The sequence below is a fragment of the Astatotilapia calliptera genome, chromosome 17, assembly GCF_964374335.1.
Source record: "Astatotilapia calliptera chromosome 17, fAstCal68.1, whole genome shotgun sequence".
In the NCBI taxonomy this organism is placed as follows: Eukaryota; Metazoa; Chordata; class Actinopteri; order Cichliformes; family Cichlidae; genus Astatotilapia; species Astatotilapia calliptera.
This window is the reverse complement of record NC_137438.1, coordinates 21,288,351-21,313,101: the sequence shown is the minus strand read 5'-3', so window position 1 is coordinate 21,313,101 and position 24,751 is coordinate 21,288,351. Positions and strand designations below refer to the sequence as shown.

The following is a 24,751-nucleotide window of genomic DNA, read 5'->3' as shown; positions in this document are numbered from 1 at the left end:
AGACTAGAATTGGGCTTTAGTTCAGTTGTCTCCCCTCAGTCTTTGTTAACTTGTTGTTTTATTCTTGAGTCTGAATTGCTCATTAACTTTTTCGATTTTTGTTATTTTCCTACAACCTCATCGCAGCAAATTCTATTACTAATTTTCAGAATTGCTTCTCATTATAAGATAAGATAAGATAAGATAAGATAGAACTTTATTAATCCCTCGGGTGGGTTCCTCTGGGAAATTCGACTTCCAAAAAAAGCACAGCAACGACCGAAGTTACAGTTACAGAATTGTTATATATATATATATATATATATATATATATATATATATATATATATATATACACACACACACACACACACACACACATATATATAAATACAGAGACGAATATAAATAAAATATACAAAGGGGATAAATAGAATAAATAGGAATATATAATAAAAATACAAGTGAATTGCACATTTCAAGTATTGAGTCTATTGCACTGTTGACTATTTACAAAAAGTATTGCACAAGGTATTGTACAGTGAGGTGAAGAGGCACTACAGCTTAGTTGTTCCCCCCTCCTTTGTCCTCCTGTTTCCCCTCCCTCTCCCCTCCAGAGAGGAGTTAAACAGTTTGATGGCGTGTGGGACAAAGGAGTTTTTAAGTCTGTTAGTTCTTGTCTTGGGGAGAAGCAACCTGTCACTGAACAGACTCTTCTGATTGTTTATGGCCGTGTGCAGAGGATGCCTGGCATTGTCCATAATGTCCATCAGTTTCTTTAGTGTCCTTTTCTTTTCCTTTTCTTTTCTTATGGACTTTGTTATACTTGTATTAAGGTACTGAATGAAAATGTTCCTAGAATGCAGTTTTGATAATTCAAGTAAACCAAAAATTGTTCTTAAAATGGCTTTAAAAAAATTAAGCTAATCCATTTGGATGCATAGTAACAGTATATCTGGCTTCCTGTCTGATATCTTAGCATAGACCAGCATGACTCATAATTAGCTCGACCAAACCTGCAGCTCATACACAACATTACAAAACAATATAAATATCTCCCTACAATAAAAAGGGCAGAGCAGACAGAGATCAAGCAGACTGGTCACAGACAGCATTTCTGGCAACCAAATATACACCAGCAGAAGTGATCATAGGCATCAACTCCTCTTAAATCCATGCCAACCTCTCCAAAGGTCATAAAGCAGTCAGGGCTTGTAGGAGAGGCAGAACAGATGCTTTTGTAATGGCAGCGTATTTTCACACAGTCCACTTGGCTGGATGCTGGTATAGTAGATGTTAAGCTGTTGTCAGGTCTGTGCCTGCTGGTTAAAGTGGGTATAATGGGCAATTGAGATAGAGAGCAGAGCATGGCTGCATTTCTGAGTGACATGGAAAATTCCCCACTCACCTCACACTCTCTGCCTCAGTTTAACGTACACAGAGGGACTGCTGAGCGTCACTCTGGGATTTTTGAAGCAACAATTCATGTGTAATTTTTTCAATCCAGATTGATTTATCAGTGTATAAACATTTTTTTTTTTACTGCGCTAGAAATGGGATACATGGATAAAATTCTAATGTGTATTTGTTTAAACGAATTCAGAAATGTAGAAACTAATTAATAAAATATTAGAATAAAATATTCTGTCTCTTTTTTGCCACAAATATAAATATTGTATAAAATTGCTGTATTTGAAAATGCCAACCATGCTTTCTGGTTTAAAACCCTGGCTACATGGGGCTCATGGACAAAGCACTGAGAATCACCATGAATGGCACAGCCATCATTTGCTTGGATACCAGCTGAGGGATAACAATCAGTCTGGATCATAATTTACTTTCATCTTATTATCCCCTTAGAGTTGGAGGTCACTGCAAATCAATAGAAAGTAATTCTGAGTGATCGCCTTTATCCTATGATTACGTAAATGGGAGTAGTTCCTCTCCAGGTGACAGAGGCTCTATCCATGAGTGGTTTCATGAAAATGAATCATGGTTTAGTCTCGACACTCACCAGAGCTCAACTTAAATGAACACTGATGGACTTTGCATCGATGTTTCAGACTTTGCTAAAATAGCAAGCGTTCCTTACTTTCTAAGAGCTCCAGAGACTTGGACAATCATCTCTTTTTCCACAAAGCCCATAGACTATATGTAAATGGATTTAGCCACTATGGTGTAATTTGGGGGGGGATTTCCCCACTTCTGGTCTGCATGCCCCTCCCTCAGCTAGAGCTAAGAGCCAATCCATAGCACAAGAGACAATAAATCTGTTTCTGGCTTTCACTTTTGGGACTTGCGATCCCAGGACAGTAAAGATGACACTGCTTATGAGAGAAAGACCCCAATCCTGTTCCAATTCAACGTCTTATTTTTACCACTGCTGCTGCAGAGTGAAAACCGATTAAATGAAAGAAAAATGAAGTAGAATCTTAACATCAGATTTTACAGAAGATTCTCAATAAGTCCTAGAAATACTCTTTCTTTAGCTGATCATCTAGATAATTTCCTAATAATTATATCAATAATAATAATTTTATTATTATTAAACTGAAAATGTTCTGCAGTTGCATTTTTTATTTACACTGAATGATAAAGAACCTATTTTTGAAACACACTTATTTACATTGTTACTGATGAACGTCCAGAATATCCGTCCAAGGTTGAATTGAAAAACATCTGTATCTGAGAGAATGTTTTCACATATTTTCTAGCAAATTTTGGTTTGTGATTGAAATAGGATATGCTCTTGTTAATGCACCAGCTACTATGGTTTGTGGAACAGACAACAGACTGTCATCGAATGAGAAATCAGTTTGACCTCTGATCAGGTTACAAAGAAGAATCTTATTTTTGTACCTGTTGTCTGCTTGTGTTTGTAGGTCACCCATTTCGAGAACTACCATATGTCTTCCCATGAGCTGCTGCAGAACAGCTCCATCCTGGCTGTTCTTCTCTTCTTGGCTTTAATCCTGCAGAGAACCTTCCTTCAGGCCTCGTACTATGTCACCATTGAAACAGGCATTAACATGCGGGGAGCTCTGCTGGTGAGTGAAGCATCGTGGAAAATGAAAATTCGGACCGGTGTTTCAACACTCGGGTGTCACTTTGGAAAGCTCATCGTGAATGATTTCTATGATGCTTCAGAGTTTTATCAGCTCACACAGCCATTATCTGTCACCTCATGTGACACCAGGCTCTTTTAATTGCTGATGTAAGCCCCAGCTTAATAGCCACATAGAGGTTTCATTGGACACCTGTTCTGAAGTGTAACAACAGTCCGGTAGATTTCAGCTGGCAGTCAGTGTTGAACAGAAACATGGAGGAGGGTTAAAAATTTCCAGGGCTGATGTAAATCGATGATGTGAAGGCATTTAGTTAGCATTTCTATTTAATTCAGTTATGTAAGTGATGGGTTTATTTATAGGAGTCCCTCAGTGGGAAAAGTCTTTGGCATTCTGCATAGTGCTGACACTGTCCATTAACCTATTAAAACTTAAAGCTAAAACATTGCTTTTTTTACAAATGTATTTAAAATGCTAAATTCTAAAAGAACGTGCTATGTTATAGGTATCTCTTTTCACATGTATTTTTGGCATTTAGTCTTTATCAAGACAGGCTTGTGCACAGCGGAAGAAGCAGCAAAGTTGCTTTAAATAAGCTAAAATTACTGATAAGTGGTAGTGGTAAAAACTCCCATGGTTAATGTAATTAGATGTTATCCAAATATTTAGTAGGCATTTCTGCATAATTCAGTTATGGCAGTTATAAATATATAGATTCCATTAATGGGATATAGAGTGTCTGGCTCTCCATTAAAACCCAGAATAATACTGCTAGTAATGAATATATTCATGAAAACCACTGTGCCATGAGCTGGAGTCAGCTCAGCAGCAGACGGCAGACAATATTTTATTTCACTTAAACTCTAAGATAGGTACTAAACATCTAACCATTGTTTATTGAAGAACCAGATGGAATGTCCCAGTTCAAAGTGCTGGCCCTGACTCAACTATTTCAGTCAAAAAAAGGTTGGTATTGCCATCTGGATTAATTTCTTTTGTGATTTGGTTCTGGGACCAGTGTGGGACCCCACACTCAATAAACACAGGCATCAGGTGGGTCAGGTGGGTTCCACAGCAGCTTGCAAATGTTCAGCGACCTTTTAAAACAAGGTGACTGCCTTTAAAAGGTTGGCATTATAGATGAACTAATATGTCTATCTATCCATCATCTTAAACTTTCCTTCATCTGTCTTATTATCTGTCTTGTCTAGGCAATGATCTACAACAAAATCCTGCGCCTATCCACCTCCAACATGTCAATGGGGGAGATGACGTTGGGGCAGATCAACAACCTGGTTGCTATAGAAACCAACCAGCTCATGTGGTTCCTCTTCCTCTGCCCCAACCTGTGGGCCATGCCCGTGCAGGTAAGATAAGCCATATTCTTAAACATATTTGGATATGTTTTACTCCTATCAATAGTTTTTCAAGTCAGGTCTTTTTGTTTCTTTGCAGATTGTGATGGGAATAATTCTGCTCCGTCATTTTATGGGCTCGAGTGCCTTGGTAGGAGCGGCTGTCATAGTTCTGCTGGCTCCGGTCCAGTACCTTATAGCTACAAAGCTGGCAGACACGCAGAAAATCACACTGGTAAAGAAGATATTTATAAATATAAAATAAATGTTTTCTCAGTGTAGAAAACAAAATTTCCTGCGTAATTCTGAACAAAAATCTTCTTTGAATGTCTTATTTGCTATTTCAGGAACACAGTACAGATCGTGTTAAAAAGACCACTGAGATCCTAAAGGGCATAAAGTTGCTGAAGCTGTACGCCTGGGAGAACATCTTCTGTGACAGTGTGGAGGAGACCAGAGGCAAAGAGCTCACCAGCCTCAGGACCTTCGCCTTCTACACATCCATGTCCAGTAAGATGAAAATCAGTAGCAGGAGTTTTAAGTATGTGAGCAGAATGTCTGCAGACCAGCAGAAATGGAATTTGTTTGGCATGTACAGAATGAATCTTGTTTGAAACGCCACACATATATTCAGCGATGGTTAGCATAAATCATTTTTCTAGGAAATTATTTCCACAGTACAACTTAACAAACAGTTAAATTACAGCATTAATTACTGCACTTGGTTTTCAGGTGATTATATTTAATTTATACATTCTTCCCTTAGGCAGTATCCTTCAAAGCAATAGCATAAATTTTCACTGCTATGCAGATGGTATCCAGCTTTATCTATCCATGAAGCCAGATAACACGCACCAATTAGTTAAACTGCAGTAGTGGCTTAAAGATATTAAAACCTGGATGACCTCTTTTTATGAATTCAGATAAAACTGAGGTTATTGTACTCGGCCCTAAACATCTCACAAACATGATGTCTAACCAGATGCTTACTCTGAATGGCATTACCTTGGCCTCCAGTAACACTGAGGAATCTTGGAGTCATCTTTGACCAGGATATGTCCTACAGTGTGCATATTAAACATATGTAACACTTAATATGAAACACTGATTTCTTAAATTTACACAATATCCTAAAATTGGAAATATCCTGTCTCAGAGTGATGCTGAAAAACTAGTTCATCCATTTATTAATTCTGCACTGAGTGTTTCTTCTTCATTCCCCTTTTTTGCTCACAATGTGTTTACACAAAACTTTGCATTTAATTATTAGCTATTATTAAACTCTAGATCTCTTCCACAGTGTCCTGTCTCCCACCCTCACCCCCAAAGATTTTCTCTGTATTATTGTAGGGTCTTTACACAATATAAAGGGCCTCAGGAACCTCTTTTTGTGATATAAATGAAACTGAATAATTGTTACTGTTATACAGTATTTGATTATAGAGAAGGCTCTTGTCTAGCCCACATTCATAAGTGCTGTTTTTGAATAATGGTTAAAACAATGCAACATTTGTTTTTCAAAGAATAATTTTTTTAAAAGGGACTTAAAGTATGTTATAAAGCTTGTATTGTTACCTAAATCAGCTAAGTTACTATCCTACCAATAAAACCTGTTCCTTTTTTTTGTGCAGTTTTCATGAATGCTGCTATTCCCATTGCTGCGGTTCTAGCCGTAAGTCAGTTTTATTACAATCTGTAAAAGAATTTGACTCTGCTTTAAATGTTCTACTTGCTTATTTCTTAAGCTATAATTCAACAGCATAAGGAAGAGATGTTAAACTTGTCTTTTGTTGTTTTTTTGCAGACATTTGTGACGTATCACATCCTCAATAAAGAAGGCCCCAGTCCTTCTCAGGCCTTTGCAGCTCTGTCACTGTTTCACATCCTGGTCACCCCGCTCTTCCTGCTTTCCACTGTTGTCAGATTTGCTGTGAAGGCTCTGGTTAGGTGAGTGTTTAGATTTATTTGTATTGTAAAAGGTTGTGGACAGCTGGTTGGCATGCTTTGACTGAAGGAGAGGGGATGTGGACATGACTAAACATGGAGTACAAACTGGACATGGCTTCAGCGGCAAATCTAATTAAAGGAACGTCAAGGAAACCCAACAACAGTGACGAGAAACTCTAAACTCCTGAGAGATTACCGGTATTGGAATCATCACAGTGTCACTGTTAATAGGCTGTGTGTGTGTGTGTGTGTGTGTGTGTGTGTGTGTGTGTGTGTGTGTGTGTGTGTGTGTGTGTTCTTACAGTGTTCAGAAGCTTGGTGAGTTTCTACAGAGTGATGAAATTGGAGACGACAGCTGGAGAAATGGTGACATATCTGTTTCCTTCGAAGCTGGAAAGAAACCCATGGGGATGGTGAGTTACGATACCAGATCAATAAAAAAGACCAAGGAAAAGTGCAAAAGTAACAGTTTGTATTTTTGACTGCTACACCTCTGAGCCTGTTTGGGGTATTTGAACATTTCACCACTCAGTGAAATACAGGCCTAATCGTGTGGCTGTCTGAGTCTTTAGTCGCTTATTGTCTGCTCTGCAGTGGGATTATCACTGTTTGTGTTCAAATGGACAGTCAGACCACAAAGCTGAGTGACTCACATGATTCATTAGAGCTGTAATGGTTTTCAGATAAGATTGTAAAAGGAAATTTAAAAAACAGCATACCCATTTATGACATATTTTTTCGACTCATTTTATTCTCACTCAAAATCAGCTAAAATTAGACAACATAGAAAAATAAAACCCCGTAACAGTAATACCGGATTTTGTTTTCATCTCCATTATCATTTTATCGCCTCTACTTAATGTTAAAAACACATTTTTTAGACATTCTTTAGCAACTAAACTTCTTATGTGTGGAAACTAAGCAGCAGTCATGGGGTGTTTACTAAATGTAAGACCAAAGTGGAGATATTTGGCCATAAACGTAGCATGTCAGCACAAACGCCTCATACCAACTGTCTGCACGATGGTGGAGAGATTATGATTTGGTATTGTTTTCTAACCACAGCACCTGGGCACCTTGCAGTCACTGAGTACATCATGATCTCCTCTGCACACCAAAATATTCTAGAGTGTGATGTGAGGGCATTTGCCTGACAACTAAAGCTTGACCCACAGAAATTGACTGTTACCTGCTTCCTAGTATCTCCAATGACATCAATCACATGCCCTTTTCTAGCTGGTCCATAATCCTGGGTTATGTAGCCAATATGGAGATCTTTGAGAGTGAAAACTGTGACTTCTATGGATACAGCATCCTGGTACTTGGAGTACACTCACATACTGTAGCCTGACTACATCTTCTTGATGAACGTGTGAATACTTTTACTTTTGTGTGGAGATTTTAGTTGTGGAACTTCACGTGCAATTTAGAAACATTGATGAACTTTGTTTTTGTATCTGGATCATATAATAATAATGAGGACTGAGTCCATTGGGGCAACGTTTTCTGCTTCCAGAGGAAGTGCAGCAGATGCAGAAAAGTCTTATGTTTATTATCAAATGCTCACTCCTTTCTCTCCCTTTTTCTTTCGGTTGTCCCTCTCAAGACCAAAGCCATCAACAGGAAGCAGCCAATGCGCTACCAAATGGACAACTATGAGCAGCCAACCAGGCGACAGATGAGACCCTCAGAGACAGAGGATGTGGCTGTAAAGGTCAGGCTCAAAGTTTATGTGTTAGGGGAAAGTTTACAGGGGTGTAAGTTAGATACAGGCTATGATCACATGTAAAGTGCAACACATGGACCCACGTCTACCCATTTATCAATGAACCTTTTGGTTTTTTGGCAGCTTTAGAGGAACTGGCTGTGGTTTAATTTGTAGTAATGGACACCTCTGACTTTCCAGAGCTGTAGATGTGGGATAAAGAAAGTAGATGATGGGACTGGAAAGACATCATTAGTATCGGAGCAGAAACCTTTGTCTTGATATCTAACCCACTGGTGTCTTGAAGGGTTTTCAGCATGTGACACTAAGAGTGGGGGTTATGAGCAACACATTTAGATGCAATGAACTCAGTTGTCCAGACTGACAGTTCCCTCTTAAAGATAAATAGTCTTTTGAGGATGGTTATGCTTAGATGCAGAGGAAAGGTTCCTGTTTTGATGGGAATAAAGAGAGCGGAAACTCGTTCAGCCATGTTATCGGCTGCCTGTTCAAGGCAGGTGCAGGATTTCCCTGACAAACACACCTGGAGAGTGGACAGCAGACACGATAAAAGCACCTTTTCGAGAAGAAGCATCAGATGGATAAGCACAGAAGGGCTGCGTGCTGTTGCTGCCACTTATCTCACTTTTATGAGCAGCTGTTTCATATCTTTATTGTTTATGCGTCCATGGGTTTTTGCCTGCAATCATACATGCGACATGCGTGTGTGCACATACTCTCACTCCTCTCAGGAAGTGCAGGATTCACATGAGAATTTGTTGTCCCTTAAAGGGCCTTGTGGATGTGTCCAAGGTTTTCTCAGCCCCTCTGTGAAGACTCCTCTTCCTGTCCCATCCCTGTGGAATGATGCTATTCCCCAGATGGCAGACCCCCAATTAGAGTGGTAGCTTTTCCATGCTTGACACAGACCTTGTTGACTTATCAGTGTAAAACTTGTTTGTTATGCATTACACACACCCACATATACAAGGTTATGGCCATTTAAAGGAGGCCTTTGCTTTTCCTTTTTCTATCAGATATGTATTTTGGTGGATGCTCATGTTAAACATGGCCAACCAACAGGCCATCCAAACTCCACACAGAAGGGTTTCTGTGTGGAGATCCAGATCCAGGAAAATCTGGACACAATGCAGATATAGCATTAATGTTAATGTAGTTCCCCTAAAATTCTGAGAATAGAGGAAATTGAAGCTTTTGTCTTCATCATACAGGCTTTAAATCAGGTTCATAAAATGTTTAACTCGGCTTCACAGGCTTGAGAAAGCTGCAGAGAAATACACCAGGGTTCATCTTGTTTTTTATATTTCTTATCTGTCAGTCTTTTGTTTTGTTCATTGTCATATTTACATATCACCAGGCCCATTTCCTGCAGCTGCACATTTTCTATTAAATATTTTGACTACATTTATCTGCTCTCAGCAAAATCTCATCTTTTTATTTTCACTCCCCTTTTTGCACATCTTCTCTCCCTGTCCTTTCTCCTTCCTCCCTTGTCAAATTGTTGATAGTATCTTAACTTGCTTTCAATTTTTATATACCTCATCCTGCTTTTTGTAATCTTGGTTGTTTACTTTTGCTCAGGAGCATGGACATACATCTGAGATTTCCCATGTGTGTTTTGGTGGTCATGCATGAACAGCCTGCTCAATTGAGGTGTATTTGTTTCTTAGTCACTCAGTGTAAAACAATGTCTAAATATTATAATCTTTATTTTTGGTGCTATAATCTTTTAAAAGAGATCTTTCATCATCTTATGATGCTCTTATATTCTTGATTCCTTTGGGATCGGGTCATTGGGAAAAGGAAGCTTTGAAGAAAGTTTGCGTTTCAGGGGGTGTCCCTGCATAAAATAATAAAAATAAATAAATGCAACAGATGGGAGGAATGTAAACAAACTCCATGCATGAAGGGATATAGACGAGGGATTAGATACACAAGTCTGCTACGTGCTGATCGGCGGGTTTCTGGACACAAATAATGAAGCTTTCAAAAAGAAATTTCATTGATAGTGGAGCTTAAATTTAAGACTTCTTCCATTTGATCTTGCTTTAATGCCACGTCGTGAAGAAGCAATGAGCGGAGGGTCATGATCCTTTATTCCATCCCTCTTCAGTCTAAATTTCCAGTGAACATGTGTGTTTCAATCAGCTGACTGATTTTCATTGTTTCCATTTCATCAAAGGTGATTTCTAACCAAGCCGAGGAAGCTGAATCCTTCTGTTCTTTCTTGTGTTGACCTTTTTTGAGTCAGTAATGGAAAATAAAGTAAATTCCTTTTCATAAGACTCATCCAGCTATGCTTACTGGGGGTAACTGATTATACAAATGGAAATGGAAGTAATTATCATTCATTCATTTTTGGTTAATGTCTAAAAGCTTGTCTTTAAAGGGAAGTCTTTAATAGATTTTCCACTAGGCCATAACACTACCATTAAAGTCATTAGTTGCACTTCGATTGTATTTGTGTCGGACGGTGTCAAAATCCCATGGTTAGAAATTTACATTTGGTCCAATAAAAATGTAAATTGACCACATTTTGTTATATTTAGCTTAAGTCTTTCAGATTTAATACACAGGCTGTAAAACACGTGTCGTAGAACCAAAGAACAACTTGTTTAGATGGTGAACTTATCGGAAACCATGAATACATACTGTATATTATATAGCCTGTCAGGCCTTTTAATGCAAACCTGTGATTTTTTGGCTGCATCGATGACACTGACCGTAATCTCCTACTGAAGTGTGAGTGGATCAGGCCTTCACACATCTTGCACTGACAAAACAGAGCTGTAGCACCTGTCCCTCTTGTGTAACAGATTTTTATTTGTCAGCATTCACCAAAGTGAACTTGATGTGAAATGCGTCACAGGATGACATTTGGTTTGGTGTCCCTCATGCCACGAGCCCAGTGTGTGTGTTATCTCAGCAGTGTTCGCTGCAATGCACTTACTGTTAGCATTTCTTAAACTCTGGGTCGGGGCGTAAAGTGGGTCATGTCCTTTGCTCCAGTGGGTTCACACGTAACAAGAAAACAGCACGTATTCATGTTGCATAATGGGAATTTACTGAGAGTCATGTGCTGGGAAAAAAAGCACTTTAGCGCACTTTAGTAGTATAACCCTTTTGTTACCTTCTGATCTTTTTATTTTTTATTTCTCTGTGTAGGTCACGGGTGGATCCTTCACCTGGGGAAATAACCTGTTGACACTGTCGGACATCAACATCCGGATCCCAACAGGTAAGACTAGACGACAGGTAGAATACTTTAAAGTTCAGGTTTGTATAAGGAGAAACTCTAGTATGTGGCAATGGAAATTTTGTTTATGTTGCATATATTTCATTATATGTAAACGCAATGTGCTCAAAACATAAGAGGTTTACAATGCCTTAAGAGTGTATACCTATACAGCTATTAAGTGAAACTTTGTTGAAATAAAAAGGGTTTGACATATGTTATATATGATGCATCAAACCTAATCATTTCTGTCCTGAACCTAACCTTGCTGATTCTTCTCCTCATACTCTTCCTTTCTTTTAATTCTCTTAGATGTCGTGACATTTGAGGTTTGTTCTTCAACAGTTAGATTTGGTGTACCTCAAAGTTCTGTTTTTGGGACCTGTTTTATTTTATATATATCACTTTATAGGCTACAAGCATAATTTAGCCTTAATTAGAGTCCCAGAGAGCAGCCATTTGGCTTTTCTACCTTTAAAACCCACCTTCCAGCCAAATGGCTGGTAGGTGTTTAATATTTTAGCATTTGATTTTTACTTTCTTTTATTTTACTAATATTTTGGTTACATATTCATATTTGATGTGTATCATATTTTCTCTTTAATGTTTTGTAATGTGGATATTTGTCAGACCCAGTTCTTTTAGAATTTGCTATATAAAAACACTTGTTTTTATATGATATACGGTGCTTAACAAATGTATTAGACCACCTGTCATGTAAACAGGAAAACACAAATATTTCAGAAATCTATAGGTAAACATTATGTTGTTATGTGTTAGACAAATAATACTGAATTTATGTTTTTATACCCACATTTAAGCTGGCATACCATTTCACCGATGAAATTAATTTTTCTGTTCAGGTTAATTTAAGAAGGAAAAAAATATATTATTGTTACATTTATTCATTTTTTTAAAAATGTGACAAACTTTTTTGCTTTAAAAAAATTAAAACTGTAAATATGAAAAAAATGATCAACATGACCTATTTTTACCATTAAAAATATCATTTTGATTAAAGAGTTTGTGCACACTGGTGGGTTAACCATTAGAGAAACTGTAAATTTAGGTTGGTTTTGTCACAAACCTTATATTCGGTGGCGGTCTAAAATTTGTTAAGAACTTTATAACATTAAATGCTGCTTTGTGTATTAAAGCAGTATCAGTGTTTAAATAAATACATGCAATCACAGCCAGATACTGACTCTGCCAAGTGTTTTAAATTTAGAAGCATACATCCACAGGGAAGGATCTCACTCATATCATTGCGTATTTTAATACATCTGCTGCCTTTCACTTTCTTATGGTGGCTCTGTTCGCTGTAACGTTTCTCTTCTTGTTTTAAAATCTAGTTTTTGAGATTTAAGATCACAGGAAGTTTTGAGCTTATCTTTTTTCTTTACTGTTTCAGTGTGACAAACACTGTTTTAGTATACATGATGCTGCTGTTACACCGAGAGCTGCGGTAATTCTGCACTCCTGTAACTGAAACACTGAGTGTCAGGAGACCATGTTGCTGAAGCTGTTAACAAATGGACTGTATAGTATGTCTTACACGCACACAGACGGACACACACGCAGTTTCCCTCGGGAAGTGACTTGCTTGCCATCCCAGTCATGCTACTACTAAGACAACCAGGATTTGTTGTCCTGCCAAGTGCTGGTGTAATGTTGTTCGGAGTAACTGGAGTGTTATGTTTGTGCGTTTTTCAGTTTGTTTTAGAGTCATTACAGACTTTCAGCTCACAGTGGCTGCTTGCATTTAGGGGATAAGGAATAATAAACAAATAGTAGATCTGAGCTCCTTTTAAGCTTAGTTTGACTGGTTTTGTCTGAAAGTTTCTTGTAATCATATTTATAGATTACCTTGATTGTTATCTGAGAGATTATGAGCGGGGTGTATTGTTGATGTCAGTAAGTAGCGGGGTTTCTAAATGGTTAACCTGCCCTCCACATTTAATGCCTCAGATTCTCATTAACATACAATTTTCAAGTTATTGAAACATCTTATGACATATAGTCTTCTTACAGAATCATGAATATTTAAATATTAAAAGGTTACAGTGTGCCTTACTCTGTAATAAAGTAGCATCCACCAGATAAATTTAGCTAGAGTTAAAGGCAAGGTTAGGTTTGGGTTCAGGTCATGCCCACCCCCCTTTTATACAACTACCCCCAAATTAAAAATCTTTCATCTGAAAAATGTAATCGTCAAACGTATGAATCTTAATCTGAGAATCAGTTCCAGACCTGTTGCTGCCATCGATCGTACATTTTCTCAGTCTAAACTCAATTTGTTTTCTATGCGCAGTTGTGAATAACATCTGTGAGATTTGAAAATCATTGTTGTCATTTAGATTTTCCACAGCCTCCCAACTTGTTTTTAAAACAGGTGTTACACTTCATCGTCTGCAATCGTGGAAAAATGAAGCTTTCACATAACTCTATGCAGTCATCTGAAAAACGAAGTACTAAGTACACTGCATGATTCAAAAGCTTGTAGGGTGGGATTTCAGTCAGGGTGACTTTCATTGGTGCAAACTTTAGCTGTCGGACACATGGCCTCACATTTGACTCTACAATACTTTTGCATACAGAAGATTTCATGGTTGACTCAGTAAGTGCAAGGTGCTGGTATGAAGTGTATGCGCTGACATGCTGTGGTGCTGTGCATTATGTCCAAACATCTCCACATTGTTTGTTCAGATGTAACATTGCAACCATTCCAGACCACCATGCCTCTTCAGTATTTGGCTGATTGTTTTGTCATGAATTTTAACTAAGGCCTGCAGAGTTTGAGATGTAGGTCTTTGATTTTTTGGAATTTCTCTGAGTATTGCATAGTTTGAATTTTCTGAGATGTCCCCTCCTGGGAAGATTTTGGCATTGTGTTAACACGCACCAGCAAACTATCACAACATCTACTTTTCATTAGCTAAACCTGGCTCATACTTACCCTCTTAACTGCCATGGAAGCAGTAAAGTTTTTTTTTAGTTTGTTACGTGACTGCAAAGAGTCTGTTTAGCATGTGGCTAAAAGAACACCTAATCCTTTCTCCATGTGGGCCACCAGTGAAATGGTGGCTTTAGGAGATTAACTGAGTTTCTAGCTAGTTTACCATCACCACCTTTTTCATTTCATTCTATCTCAGGTCAGCTGACAATGATCGTGGGCCAGGTGGGTTGTGGGAAATCCTCCCTGCTGCTGGCCATGCTTGGAGAAATGCAAGCCATCGAGGGGGGAGTCTACTGGAGCAAGTAAGAAAATATTTTATAGGTACTTAGTATCTAATATGCAAGAATCTGTTAAATGTAACAGAGGATCCAAAGCTGGTGGATTAATAATAAATAAATACAGTAGCTGTTTTGGTGTGCTGCAAATAATTAAATAGAGGAAGTGGAACCCATGTTCTAAAAGCTTTGTATTTTGTATATGATGATATTTGAAATTTCTTCTGTTCTTTCTATGTGTTTCTATGTGTATAAACCTTTTAATTTTTTTTTTATGTATCAGAATGATAATCTCATATTTCTCATTTTATTTTGTTTAGTCAAACAGTTAAGTACTTTCAGTTGTTTTTGTTTCACGCCATTTTTATTTTACACATCTGGCCGCATATAGTACGTCTTCATGACCATGATTGGGAACAAATGTAAACTAATAATCTCTTGTCTGTGCACAGAGTAATGCTGACAGTAACGAGACGAATCAATTACTGGCTCGTTAGTGTCAAACGTCCAGCAGCGACATTCACTGTCATTTAATTTGCCGCTCTCGTGGTCATCTGGGATCTGTCAGCTTCTCCTCTGGAAAGCTTTCCATTTATAAAATCAATTATGGACGACTCAGTTACAGTCAAACTATGATGTTTAAAAGCATTATGTTCTCCCCGAGTTTAATGTAATTGCCATTCATTCGCTAAAATATGGGGGATATTGAGTTACACCAAAGATGCTTTCATTCATTTTATTATTTAATTAAACTGCAAAAGACAAACTGGTTCTTCAGCCTCACAAACACCAAATGACACTGGCTGAATCAATTACGAGGAGGATATTTGGTAATAAGCAGATCTCATAGCCTCAAAGCCTGAAGGTGATTCTGCTTTCACTTTCAGGAATGAGCCATTTCTACGACACATAGAGGTCAGCTGTGTTTGTCGTCTCTGGACATTTTATTATTAGAGGAAAGGACTTCCTGGTTTCTACTGTGTCTTATGCTAATTGAAGAGAAGTTCTGAGATAACACTGGTCATTTGTAACATCTCAGTTGCTTCCATAATTGTGATCAGTTTTTCTCAATGTCCTGACAGTTTCACACTTTTAGTGGTTCACTCAGGAGTTTCACCCACAGTGTTAAAATTGGGAGGTTACTTGAATAAACATAAGTGTTTATGTAGAGCTGTGGTCAGAAGTTTAGGCCTGTTAACTTCTCATTGACCATGATTGACCACAACTAAAGTCATTAAAGAAATGAAAGAAGTCATTTAAAAATCCCCAAATACCATGACATTCATACACAGATTTTTAATGTGCAATGTGAAGCTGGAAATGGAAACAAAAGGTTGCTGTAGGTGTCTGCAGTGTGCGCCGTCATATTAGACAACTGTCCTGTGACTACGACTCATTTTCTTTCTGTAATTCAAGTTTCAGTTGCTTTTTTTTAGAGGATTTTTGAATTTCTATCGCCTATATATCTGTCTTTATATCCTTATATTGTCTTTGCACACTAACCAGTGTGTGTGTGTGGTTGTGTGTGTGTGTGGTTGTGTGTGTGTGTGTGTGTGTGTGTGTGTGTGTGTGTGTGTGTGTGTGTGTGTGTGTGTGGTTTCTTTCCCTTTACCTTCTGCTTTCTTGCCATATCAGGCAGCCTGATTGTGAGGTGATCCACGAGGGGAACATAAGGTACCTTCTCTCTGGTCTACAGTCATTTAAACACAGACTGTAAATACTCAGGCTTGAAAATAGGTACTATTTTCTCACTTGCATACCCTCATGTTATTTTAAAGGGGTATATTGGCAAAAGCATGAGTATCTTCTTGGTGTTAAATTAGTTTATTAGTCATAATTTTTTATTACACCCAAAAAGGTAACTGCCATCTTTCACTGCTCACTGAGCACAGCATTTCCCCATCAGTTTAATATAAAGAGGTTACAAATCATTCCATATCATTTTTTATGCCTTTCAACGTTTACATTTAGCAGTTTGGATGATTTTTTTTTATTGCTCACCGTGTGTTATGAAGGTTAAGTAAGTAAATCGCATTAGGAAGTAATCTGAAGGTGTGATCGGCTGTGGTTCACGAGCCCTACAGAAACCAGTGCTGATATCAGGTAAAGCAGTTTCTGAGTTTACCAAGGACACTTTCTATCTGGTGTTTGCTGAGTTAGTGCAAAATTGCACTGAAATTCGGAAGAGAACAACGTGGACATGCACAGCTGTCATTGAGAGTTTTTACTCTAAAATCTGCTGCACGTTTGTACTGAGTGGCAGCACTGAGGTTTAGCCTGAAGTTGGAGAGTGAGGTTAATATTGGAGATCTGTGGAAGCCACATAATTATCAGTACATTCATATTTCTCTCAAATGTTGAAGGAACACAATTTTTATCCTTACATTAGGATGTCTGATGCTCTTGGCTGATGATGGCCTCAGAGGAATGGGACATTCACTGTTTGGTTCTGCTTTGATGCAGAGACATTAATCAGTCTGAATGTTGTAGCAGGATAGCTACAACATTCAGACTGTATTGTTGTAACACATGCCTGATGGATCGATTACTTTATGTTATTCAGTGGTTAAACTGATTTCCATGAGCCAAGAGAACCAGTACAGAAGTTTAACACACTGAAAGCTCTTAGAGTGACCAAACCATCTGAGAAGGGTCTGAAACTTGCGTAACTCTTGCCGCTGTTGTAATGTTTTTGTAATGTCATAAGACTAATCTAAAAATATTAAATTGTTACATTACAGTGTTACATATTGAGAAACTAATTGCAAGAGAAGATAATTTATGTGTTATTTCGTTTCTTACAGCTGTTTAAAATAAAACAAACATAATAAATAACACACACCACGTACGAAACTCAGAAGTATAAATGCTGTCCTCTCTGCAGCCTCTCTACACATGATGCTTTTAAACTTTTCTCTTTTTTTCAAAGCTAATTTGGTTTTACTCATTTTTCATGTCTTGTTAAACTGTAGATGTAACAGTAAAATCGAATATTCATTGACATGCAAGAAACAGAAAAGACTATTTGCTCATCTATGCATATTTATTACATCAATCATTGATTTTGATTAAACTGAACACGTCATTATTCTATAGGTTTATACAGTGTTGCACTGTTTTTCTTTGTTCTAGCACTCCTCTTGCCAGATTCTCACTCACTATTTTTAAATATATTAGCTGACTTTTGTGTATGACTTTTGACAACCATGTAATTTTTGAAATGTAAACCTTTCAACTCTACTCTACTAACTCTATTACTAGTCCTCCAATAGTACTGGAGCTGGAGAACAAGAAACAGTACATCCTTAAAGTAACACTGAAAATGTCTCTGAGCTTAAATTAGCATGAGCGGAGAGTGAGGGCTGGATACTTTTTAAAGTGCAGTCGGGGCGTATTTGATGCTGCACGTCCTTCTGTAAATAGGCTTGATTTAGCAGTTGGATTGAAGATTCTCTGTTTGTTGAAGGCTCTTCTGTTTATGCCTGTGCTCGTTTAAGCTGGGATATGATTCTTACACAAGCACACTCTCAGTCGCAGAAAATACACGACCTCATTGTCGAGGAAGCCACAAAACCTAATTATCACAGACAGACAATGACTGCATCACTTACACAGCCCTTCTTTTCTGGGTGGGAAGGTTAATTCAGTTAACAGCTGGCAGGCTGGGGTTTGACATGACTCTTCCATTTGTTTTCATGTTTTTTTCTTCTTCGTGCTTTTGGTTTTCCTCCTTAAAAAGCGAAGCAGCAGCTCATCTTTTGTGTTTTGTTATCGCTTTGCTTTTGTTGCGGTGGTCTTGTCCTTGTGTTCACACGTAAGCGCAAATATACATGCAGTGGACGGCAGCAGGCTAATTCTAACACACTGACTTTGACAGTTGGTCAGAGGCAGAGGAGTCTGACGAAGACATCAGGAGGTACTCGCTCTTCTTCTGGTCTCGACCTCAGAATGATGTGACCCTTTGACCCCTCAGTCTCACCTCCTCTTCTTTCTCCTCTGCTTCTCCTCCTCTTTCAGTTTTAACCCCATTTGTCAGTGTTACTGTGCCTCAGAAGAAGTTGCCATTTTGCAAATAGCCAGGTTGTTGTTCTTGAACACATATATATAAGCTGTCTTTTCTATACCTATATAAATAAATATTATATAGTGTTAGTCATAGACAAAAACCACAATTCTTTAGTGAATACACAGCTTATAATACTGAAATTAAAAAGCAATGCAAGGTTGCCAGTTTATTAATGCAACATTATTTTACTTTTATTGATTTTTTCTTTTGTTTTGTAAAGAGGTAAAACGTCCAGTAAGCGTTTCATTATTTTAACTTTTTAAATACAGAGATTTTCTTTATCTAATGCTTATGAGGACTTGAAATGTGATTGAAGTTAAACCTGAACCAAGTTCAGTAAGACAGCAGCTTAATGAGGAACCACAGATGGATCACTTATTGGTTTATTCTTTCTTTCTTAAATGATTTTGCTACATCAGGTCATATTGTGTGTGTTCAGGACCGTCAGCCTTCAGAGAGTGTTCTGCTCATTGTGTTGCTTTTTGTTCACGTGCCGTCTGTTGTTTTTGTTTTTATTGCTGGGAGTCATTGAACCCCCCCATTCAAAAAAACAAACAAAAACCAAACAAACAAATAAACAGACTATAAACAGACTTTCTGATGCAATTGCGATATTTCTGCTAGAAGATAGCACCAAATAAGAAAACGGGAGCTGGCCACTTTATTACTTTTTTTCTCCAAAAAAGTTTATTTATAATAGCGGTTTGTTGACAGTGGCAGTTGGATGACAGACCTCTCAATCTAATGGCTTCAGATCGAAAAATATACATGTGGTGACTTTGAGGAAGACTTTGTTGGTAAGAAGATTAATTTTCTTATGATTTGAGGGTAATATGATGGTTATAGAATAAAAATTGTAGGCATGCCAACAGGTTCAAAAGAAAATTTTAATTAGAACTTTTCCCCCTTTTTTTTGTCTGTTAATTAGTCCACTGGAGCCTTCTCATTCCCTCAAATGGGCAAAGCATTTTGTGAATTTTGTAAAATCTAGATCATAAAAATAAATAAAAGTATTAGACTTATAACCTTGCTAGTTGATTTAAAGTTTTAACAACAAACCTGTGTCAGAGGAACAAGGCCAGAGAAAGAAAAACCACAGCTGAAGGATACCCCAACCATAAATATGAAAAAATTAGATGAGAAATGGGATTTTTTTGACAAATTGTTAGATAATTAAAAAATGGTATGCAAAAACTAGAAATGTTTGCACACTGGTGACTTTCATTTTCAGGCTTTGAATGGTGTTTCCAGTTTTGGACGTACAACAGCATATACTGGGATTATTTGCTTTACATAATCCCATCAATTACTAAGTTTAAGATGAAATCAGCAACTGGGAGCAAAGATGTATTGTTCCCTCTTAGACAACCTCAGGCACCCCTTAACCAACACCTCATCACATGTAGACAATCAGTAATTAAGCCTAAGCAGCACCCAAAGACTCCTTACACTGCCACCTCAAGGAGCCAGCTGTATAATAGACTTTCTAACAGGGTCTATACAGGGAGTGCAGAATTATTAGGCAAGTTGTATTTTTGAGGAATAATTTTTATTATTGAACAACAACCATGTTCTCAATGAACCCAAAAAACTCATTAATATCAAAGCTGAATGTTTTTGGAAGTAGTTCTTAGTTTGTTTTTAGTTTTAGCTATTTTAGGGGGATATCTGTGTGTGCAGGTGACTATTACTGTGCATAATTATTAGGCAACTTAACAAAAAACAAATATATACCCATTTCAATTATTTATTTTTAACAGTGAAACCAATATAACATCTCCACATTCACAAATATACATTTCTGACATTCAAAAACAAAACAAAAACAAATCAGCGACCAATATAGCCACCTTTCTTTGCAAGGACACTCAAAAGCCTGCCATCCATGGATTCTGTCAGTGTTTTGATCTGTTCACCATCAACATTGCGTGCAGCAGCAACCACAGCCTCCCAGACACTGTTCAGAGAGGTGTACTGTTTTCCCTCCTTGTAAATCTCACATTTGATGATGGACCACAGGTTCTCAATGGGGTTCAGATCAGGTGAACAAGGTGGCCATGTCATTAGTTTTTCTTCTTTTATACCCTTTCTTGCCAGCCACGCTGTGGAGTACTTGGACGCGTGTGATGGAGCATTGTCCTGCATGAAAATCATGTTTTTCTTGAAGGATGCAGACTTCTTCCTGTACCACTGCTTGAAGAAGGTGTCTTCCAGAAACTGGCAGTAGGACTGGGAGTTGAGCTTGACTCCATCCTCAACCCGAAAAGGCCCCACAAGCTCATCTTTGATGATACCAGCCCAAACCAGTACTCCACCTCCACCTTGCTGGCGTCTGAGTTGGACTGGAGCTCTCTGCCCTTTACCAATCCAGCCACGGGCCCATCCATCTGGCCCATCAAGACTCACTCTCATTTCATCAGTCCATAAAACCTTAGAAAAACCAGTCTTGAGATATTTCTTGGCCCAGTCTTGACGTTTCAGCTTGTGTGTCTTGTTCAGTGGTGGTCGTCTTTCAGCCTTTCTTACCTTGGCCATGTCTCTGAGTATTGCACACCTTGTGCTTTTGGGCACTCCAGTGATGTTGCAGCTCTGAAATATGGCCAAACTGGTGGCAAGTGGCATCTTGGCAGCTGCACGCTTGACTTCTCTCAGTTCATGGGCAGTTATTTTGCGCCTTGGTTTTTCCACACGCTTCTTGCGACCCTGTTGACTATTTTGAATGAAACGCTTGATTCTTCGATGATCACGCTTCAGAAGCTTTGCAATTTTGAGACTGCTGCATCCCTCTGCAAGATATCTCACTATTTTTGACTTTTCTGAGCCTGTCAAGTCCTTCTTTTGACCCATTTTGCCAAAGGAAAGGACGTTGCCTAATAATTATGCACACCTGATATAGGGTGTTGATGTCATTAGACCACACCCCTTCTCATTACAGCGATGCACATCACCTAATATGCTTAATTGGTAGTAGGCTTTCGAGCCTATACAGCTTGGAGTAAGACAACATGCATGAAGAGGATGATGTGGACAAAATACTCATCCATCCATCCATTCGCTTCCGCTTATCCTTTTCAGGGTCGCGGGGGGCGCTGGAGCCTATCCCAGCTGTCATAGGGCGAGAGGCGGGGTACACCCTGGGGAGAACATGCAAACTCCACACAGAAAGACCCCGGCCTGATGGTGGAATTGAACTCAGGACCTTCTTGCTGTGCGATAACAGTGCTAACCACCGTGCCACCGTGCTGCTTACAATAAGCGGAAATAATTATTTTAATAGTGGTTTAGGTTTAGCAAATACTCATTTGCCTAATAATTCTGCACTCCCTGTATTTCATCTATACCTCTGAATATGCACAATTTAAGACAGTACAGTTCTGAGAAATGGCTGAATTCGGGTATCCTAAACGTTTATATATATTACTTACTATACAGCCAGATATGGACGAGAAAAAAACAACTTTTAGAGACAAAATATTAGAAAACTGTCATCATCACAGCTCTCTGACCTCATTAACGACTTCACACCAGAGCGGGTCTCAGCTCAGACTCCCAGCAGTGGTTTTTGACGTGTTGATGTTTGTATTCATGATTGTGTTGCTGTAGATGATGTCATGTTGTTTTTTATCATTATTAACTGTTGATAATTTGCAGCTCATCATTAACCTCATCCATGACCTTCATATTTATTCCTCATATCTCACAAGTTGTTTTTACATTGCAGTGGAGTTTGACAGATTTACAAACATAATCCTCCCTCTCTTCCTCCTCGTTTTGTTTTTGTTTTTATGTTTGGGTCCCACTTTCATAAAGCTGATCAGAACAGGAGTACTGATCTTATGTTAGCTTTAGCCTTTAGATACAGCAAAAAGCTACATACTGATAACTGTAAATAAAGCTGCAATGTTGTATTATGGTGCTGAATTCAATGGAGAGGTTTTAGAGAACAAAAAGAAATTCCCAGATTAAACTTAAAAATTTATATTTAAAACGTAATGTTGGAATTAAACACTAGTATTTTTATTTGTTCAAGAAACAATATTGCTTTACTTTTTTTAGGTTAGCTTTTCCTTAGTGAATGACTTATTATATTAATAACTAAATACTTTAACAATCATAAGGATGCTGAACTGTAAGCAACATTGCTGTGAAGGTGGATCAGTATTTCTGCTCTTTAAAGCTTTATGGATGCATGACCTGCATTTTTTTACCTAGTATCTGTTTGCCTCTATTTCCTGTGGTGCACACAGCAAGAACAGAAACTCTGTTGCCTACGCTGCCCAGAAGTCCTGGCTGCTCAACGCTACTGTGGAGGAAAACATCACCTTCGGTAGTCCATTCAACAAACAGCGGTGAGAACCCCACAGCTCACAGTTACAGCTCACCTCAGCGGTGCTTTGTGTTCACATTGAGAGCTTTCCTGACATGTTCATGGGTGTTTTTCAGGTACAAAGCAGTGATTGACGCCTGCTCTCTGCAGCCAGACATTGACCTGCTGCCATTCGGAGACCAGACTGAGATTGGAGAGAGAGTATGCAAGTTTTTAATTTGCCTTAAAAAAAAACAACATAATCACATGAAGGGATTTAATTTATCTGTTTCTGTGTCAGGGCATCAACCTGAGTGGAGGGCAGAGGCAGAGAATCTGTGTGGCCAGAGCTTTGTACCAAAACACCAACATCGTCTTCTTGGTAAGCTTAAAATTCCCTTAAACTTTCTTTTTAATGTTCAAAACATTGGAAACTCTTCTGAGTTCTGTCTTTTTTTCTTTTTTACAATGTGCAATTAGAATTTTTTTTAATGTAAAATAAAGACTTTTACTCCTAATTTGTAGCCAAATTAGATAATGCCATTTCTTTACAAGATTAAGTTCTGTAGTATTCTAATCTTCCCTTTTTTATATAATTAAATGTATCATGCAGTGATGTATTATGTGACACACAGTACATTGTGGCCGTTGGGATAATGACAGTGAATGCTGTCATTTGTTTATCTGGCTGAGTAGTTGTGTAATTTCCTGCTGCCACCTCGATTTTTAGTCCATTAGCAAGCATACATTCCTCATTAAAATCCATCAGTGGAATTCTTTTATACACTCATGACCCTTTGTAATGTCTACGATGGTTAAGAAAAAAATGAAATGTATAATGAGGAGGGAATGTTTTTCTTTTGTGCTGTTCATATCTGATATCAGTGCTGGAATATATGCGTCATACACTCCCACATCCCATAGCCATAACACAGGCTTCATTAACACAGTATAAAACACATTATAGCATCCGCCGTCCTGTTAGCACAAAGATTAATGGACATCTGGCTGTTATCCCGAGGAGTTTAAGTTGTGATGAAGAGCTGGATATAAGCAAAATTATCTCAGAAATCAGGTAGAACAGGTAGTACAGAGACACAGGGAGAATTTACTAACTTTTACATGGTGCAACTAATCATTTCTGCTTGGAAATTTCACATTACAGTTTTTTCCATTGTTTCATAAAGTATAAATATCTATTTACGGATTTACCTTTATTTAACCAGGAAGTCTAAGGGAGATTAAACGTATTTTCCACAAGAGGAGCCATGCAAACCGAATTTATATAAAAAATACAACAAAAGTACAACATCTACATCATGATGTACAATATACTATTACCTACCTGCCTCCACATGCCTCCTTTACAGCATTCCTTATGATGGAAACTGAAAGCTTGCTTAGGTTTAATCTTTGGGCAGGGATAGCTCAGTAGGTAGAGTGGTGGCCCCATGATCGGAAGGTCGGGGGTTCGACTCCACTGAACGGCTACCCTGATGTACCCCTGAGCAAGGTACCGTCCCTGCACACTGCTCCCCGGGCGCTGCACTGGTGGCTGCCCACTGCTTCACTGGGTGAATGGGTTAAATGCAGAGGAACTATTTCCCTATGGGGACTAACATGCACACTTTACACTTCTGCAGATTATTCCATGTCCAGTGTTGCAAGGAAATGCTGTACATAAATAGACTGAAAATAGACTGTACATAAAAAATGTACAGACGTGAGATCTCCCACTGGTCCAGGACCTTCTGTTTTGAAGCCTCGAATTGAACAAACTGACAGTCAACATTTTGGTTTCCAAAAGCTTGAAGTGATGACCTTTTGACATCACAGATTCA

General features: G+C 38.3%; 1 protein-coding gene across 1 annotated transcript in view; it reads left to right on the top strand.

The window, feature by feature from the left end:
* Positions 1–24,751, top strand: part of abcc9 (ATP-binding cassette, sub-family C (CFTR/MRP), member 9) — an 82,313-nt gene that overhangs the window by 24,749 nt on the left and 32,813 nt on the right. Inside the window, exons 9-23 of the mRNA XM_080291725.1 lie at positions 2,862–3,026; positions 4,256–4,411; positions 4,500–4,634; positions 4,747–4,909; positions 6,031–6,071; positions 6,204–6,346; positions 6,651–6,759; positions 7,953–8,060; positions 11,238–11,310; positions 14,460–14,565; positions 16,174–16,212; positions 18,416–18,454; positions 22,852–22,953; positions 23,048–23,132; positions 23,212–23,292. Coding sequence (XP_080147851.1) covers positions 2,862–3,026; positions 4,256–4,411; positions 4,500–4,634; positions 4,747–4,909; positions 6,031–6,071; positions 6,204–6,346; positions 6,651–6,759; positions 7,953–8,060; positions 11,238–11,310; positions 14,460–14,565; positions 16,174–16,212; positions 18,416–18,454; positions 22,852–22,953; positions 23,048–23,132; positions 23,212–23,292 — 1,545 coding nt within the window. The remainder of the gene's footprint in view (positions 1–2,861; positions 3,027–4,255; positions 4,412–4,499; positions 4,635–4,746; positions 4,910–6,030; positions 6,072–6,203; positions 6,347–6,650; positions 6,760–7,952; positions 8,061–11,237; positions 11,311–14,459; positions 14,566–16,173; positions 16,213–18,415; positions 18,455–22,851; positions 22,954–23,047; positions 23,133–23,211; positions 23,293–24,751) is intronic.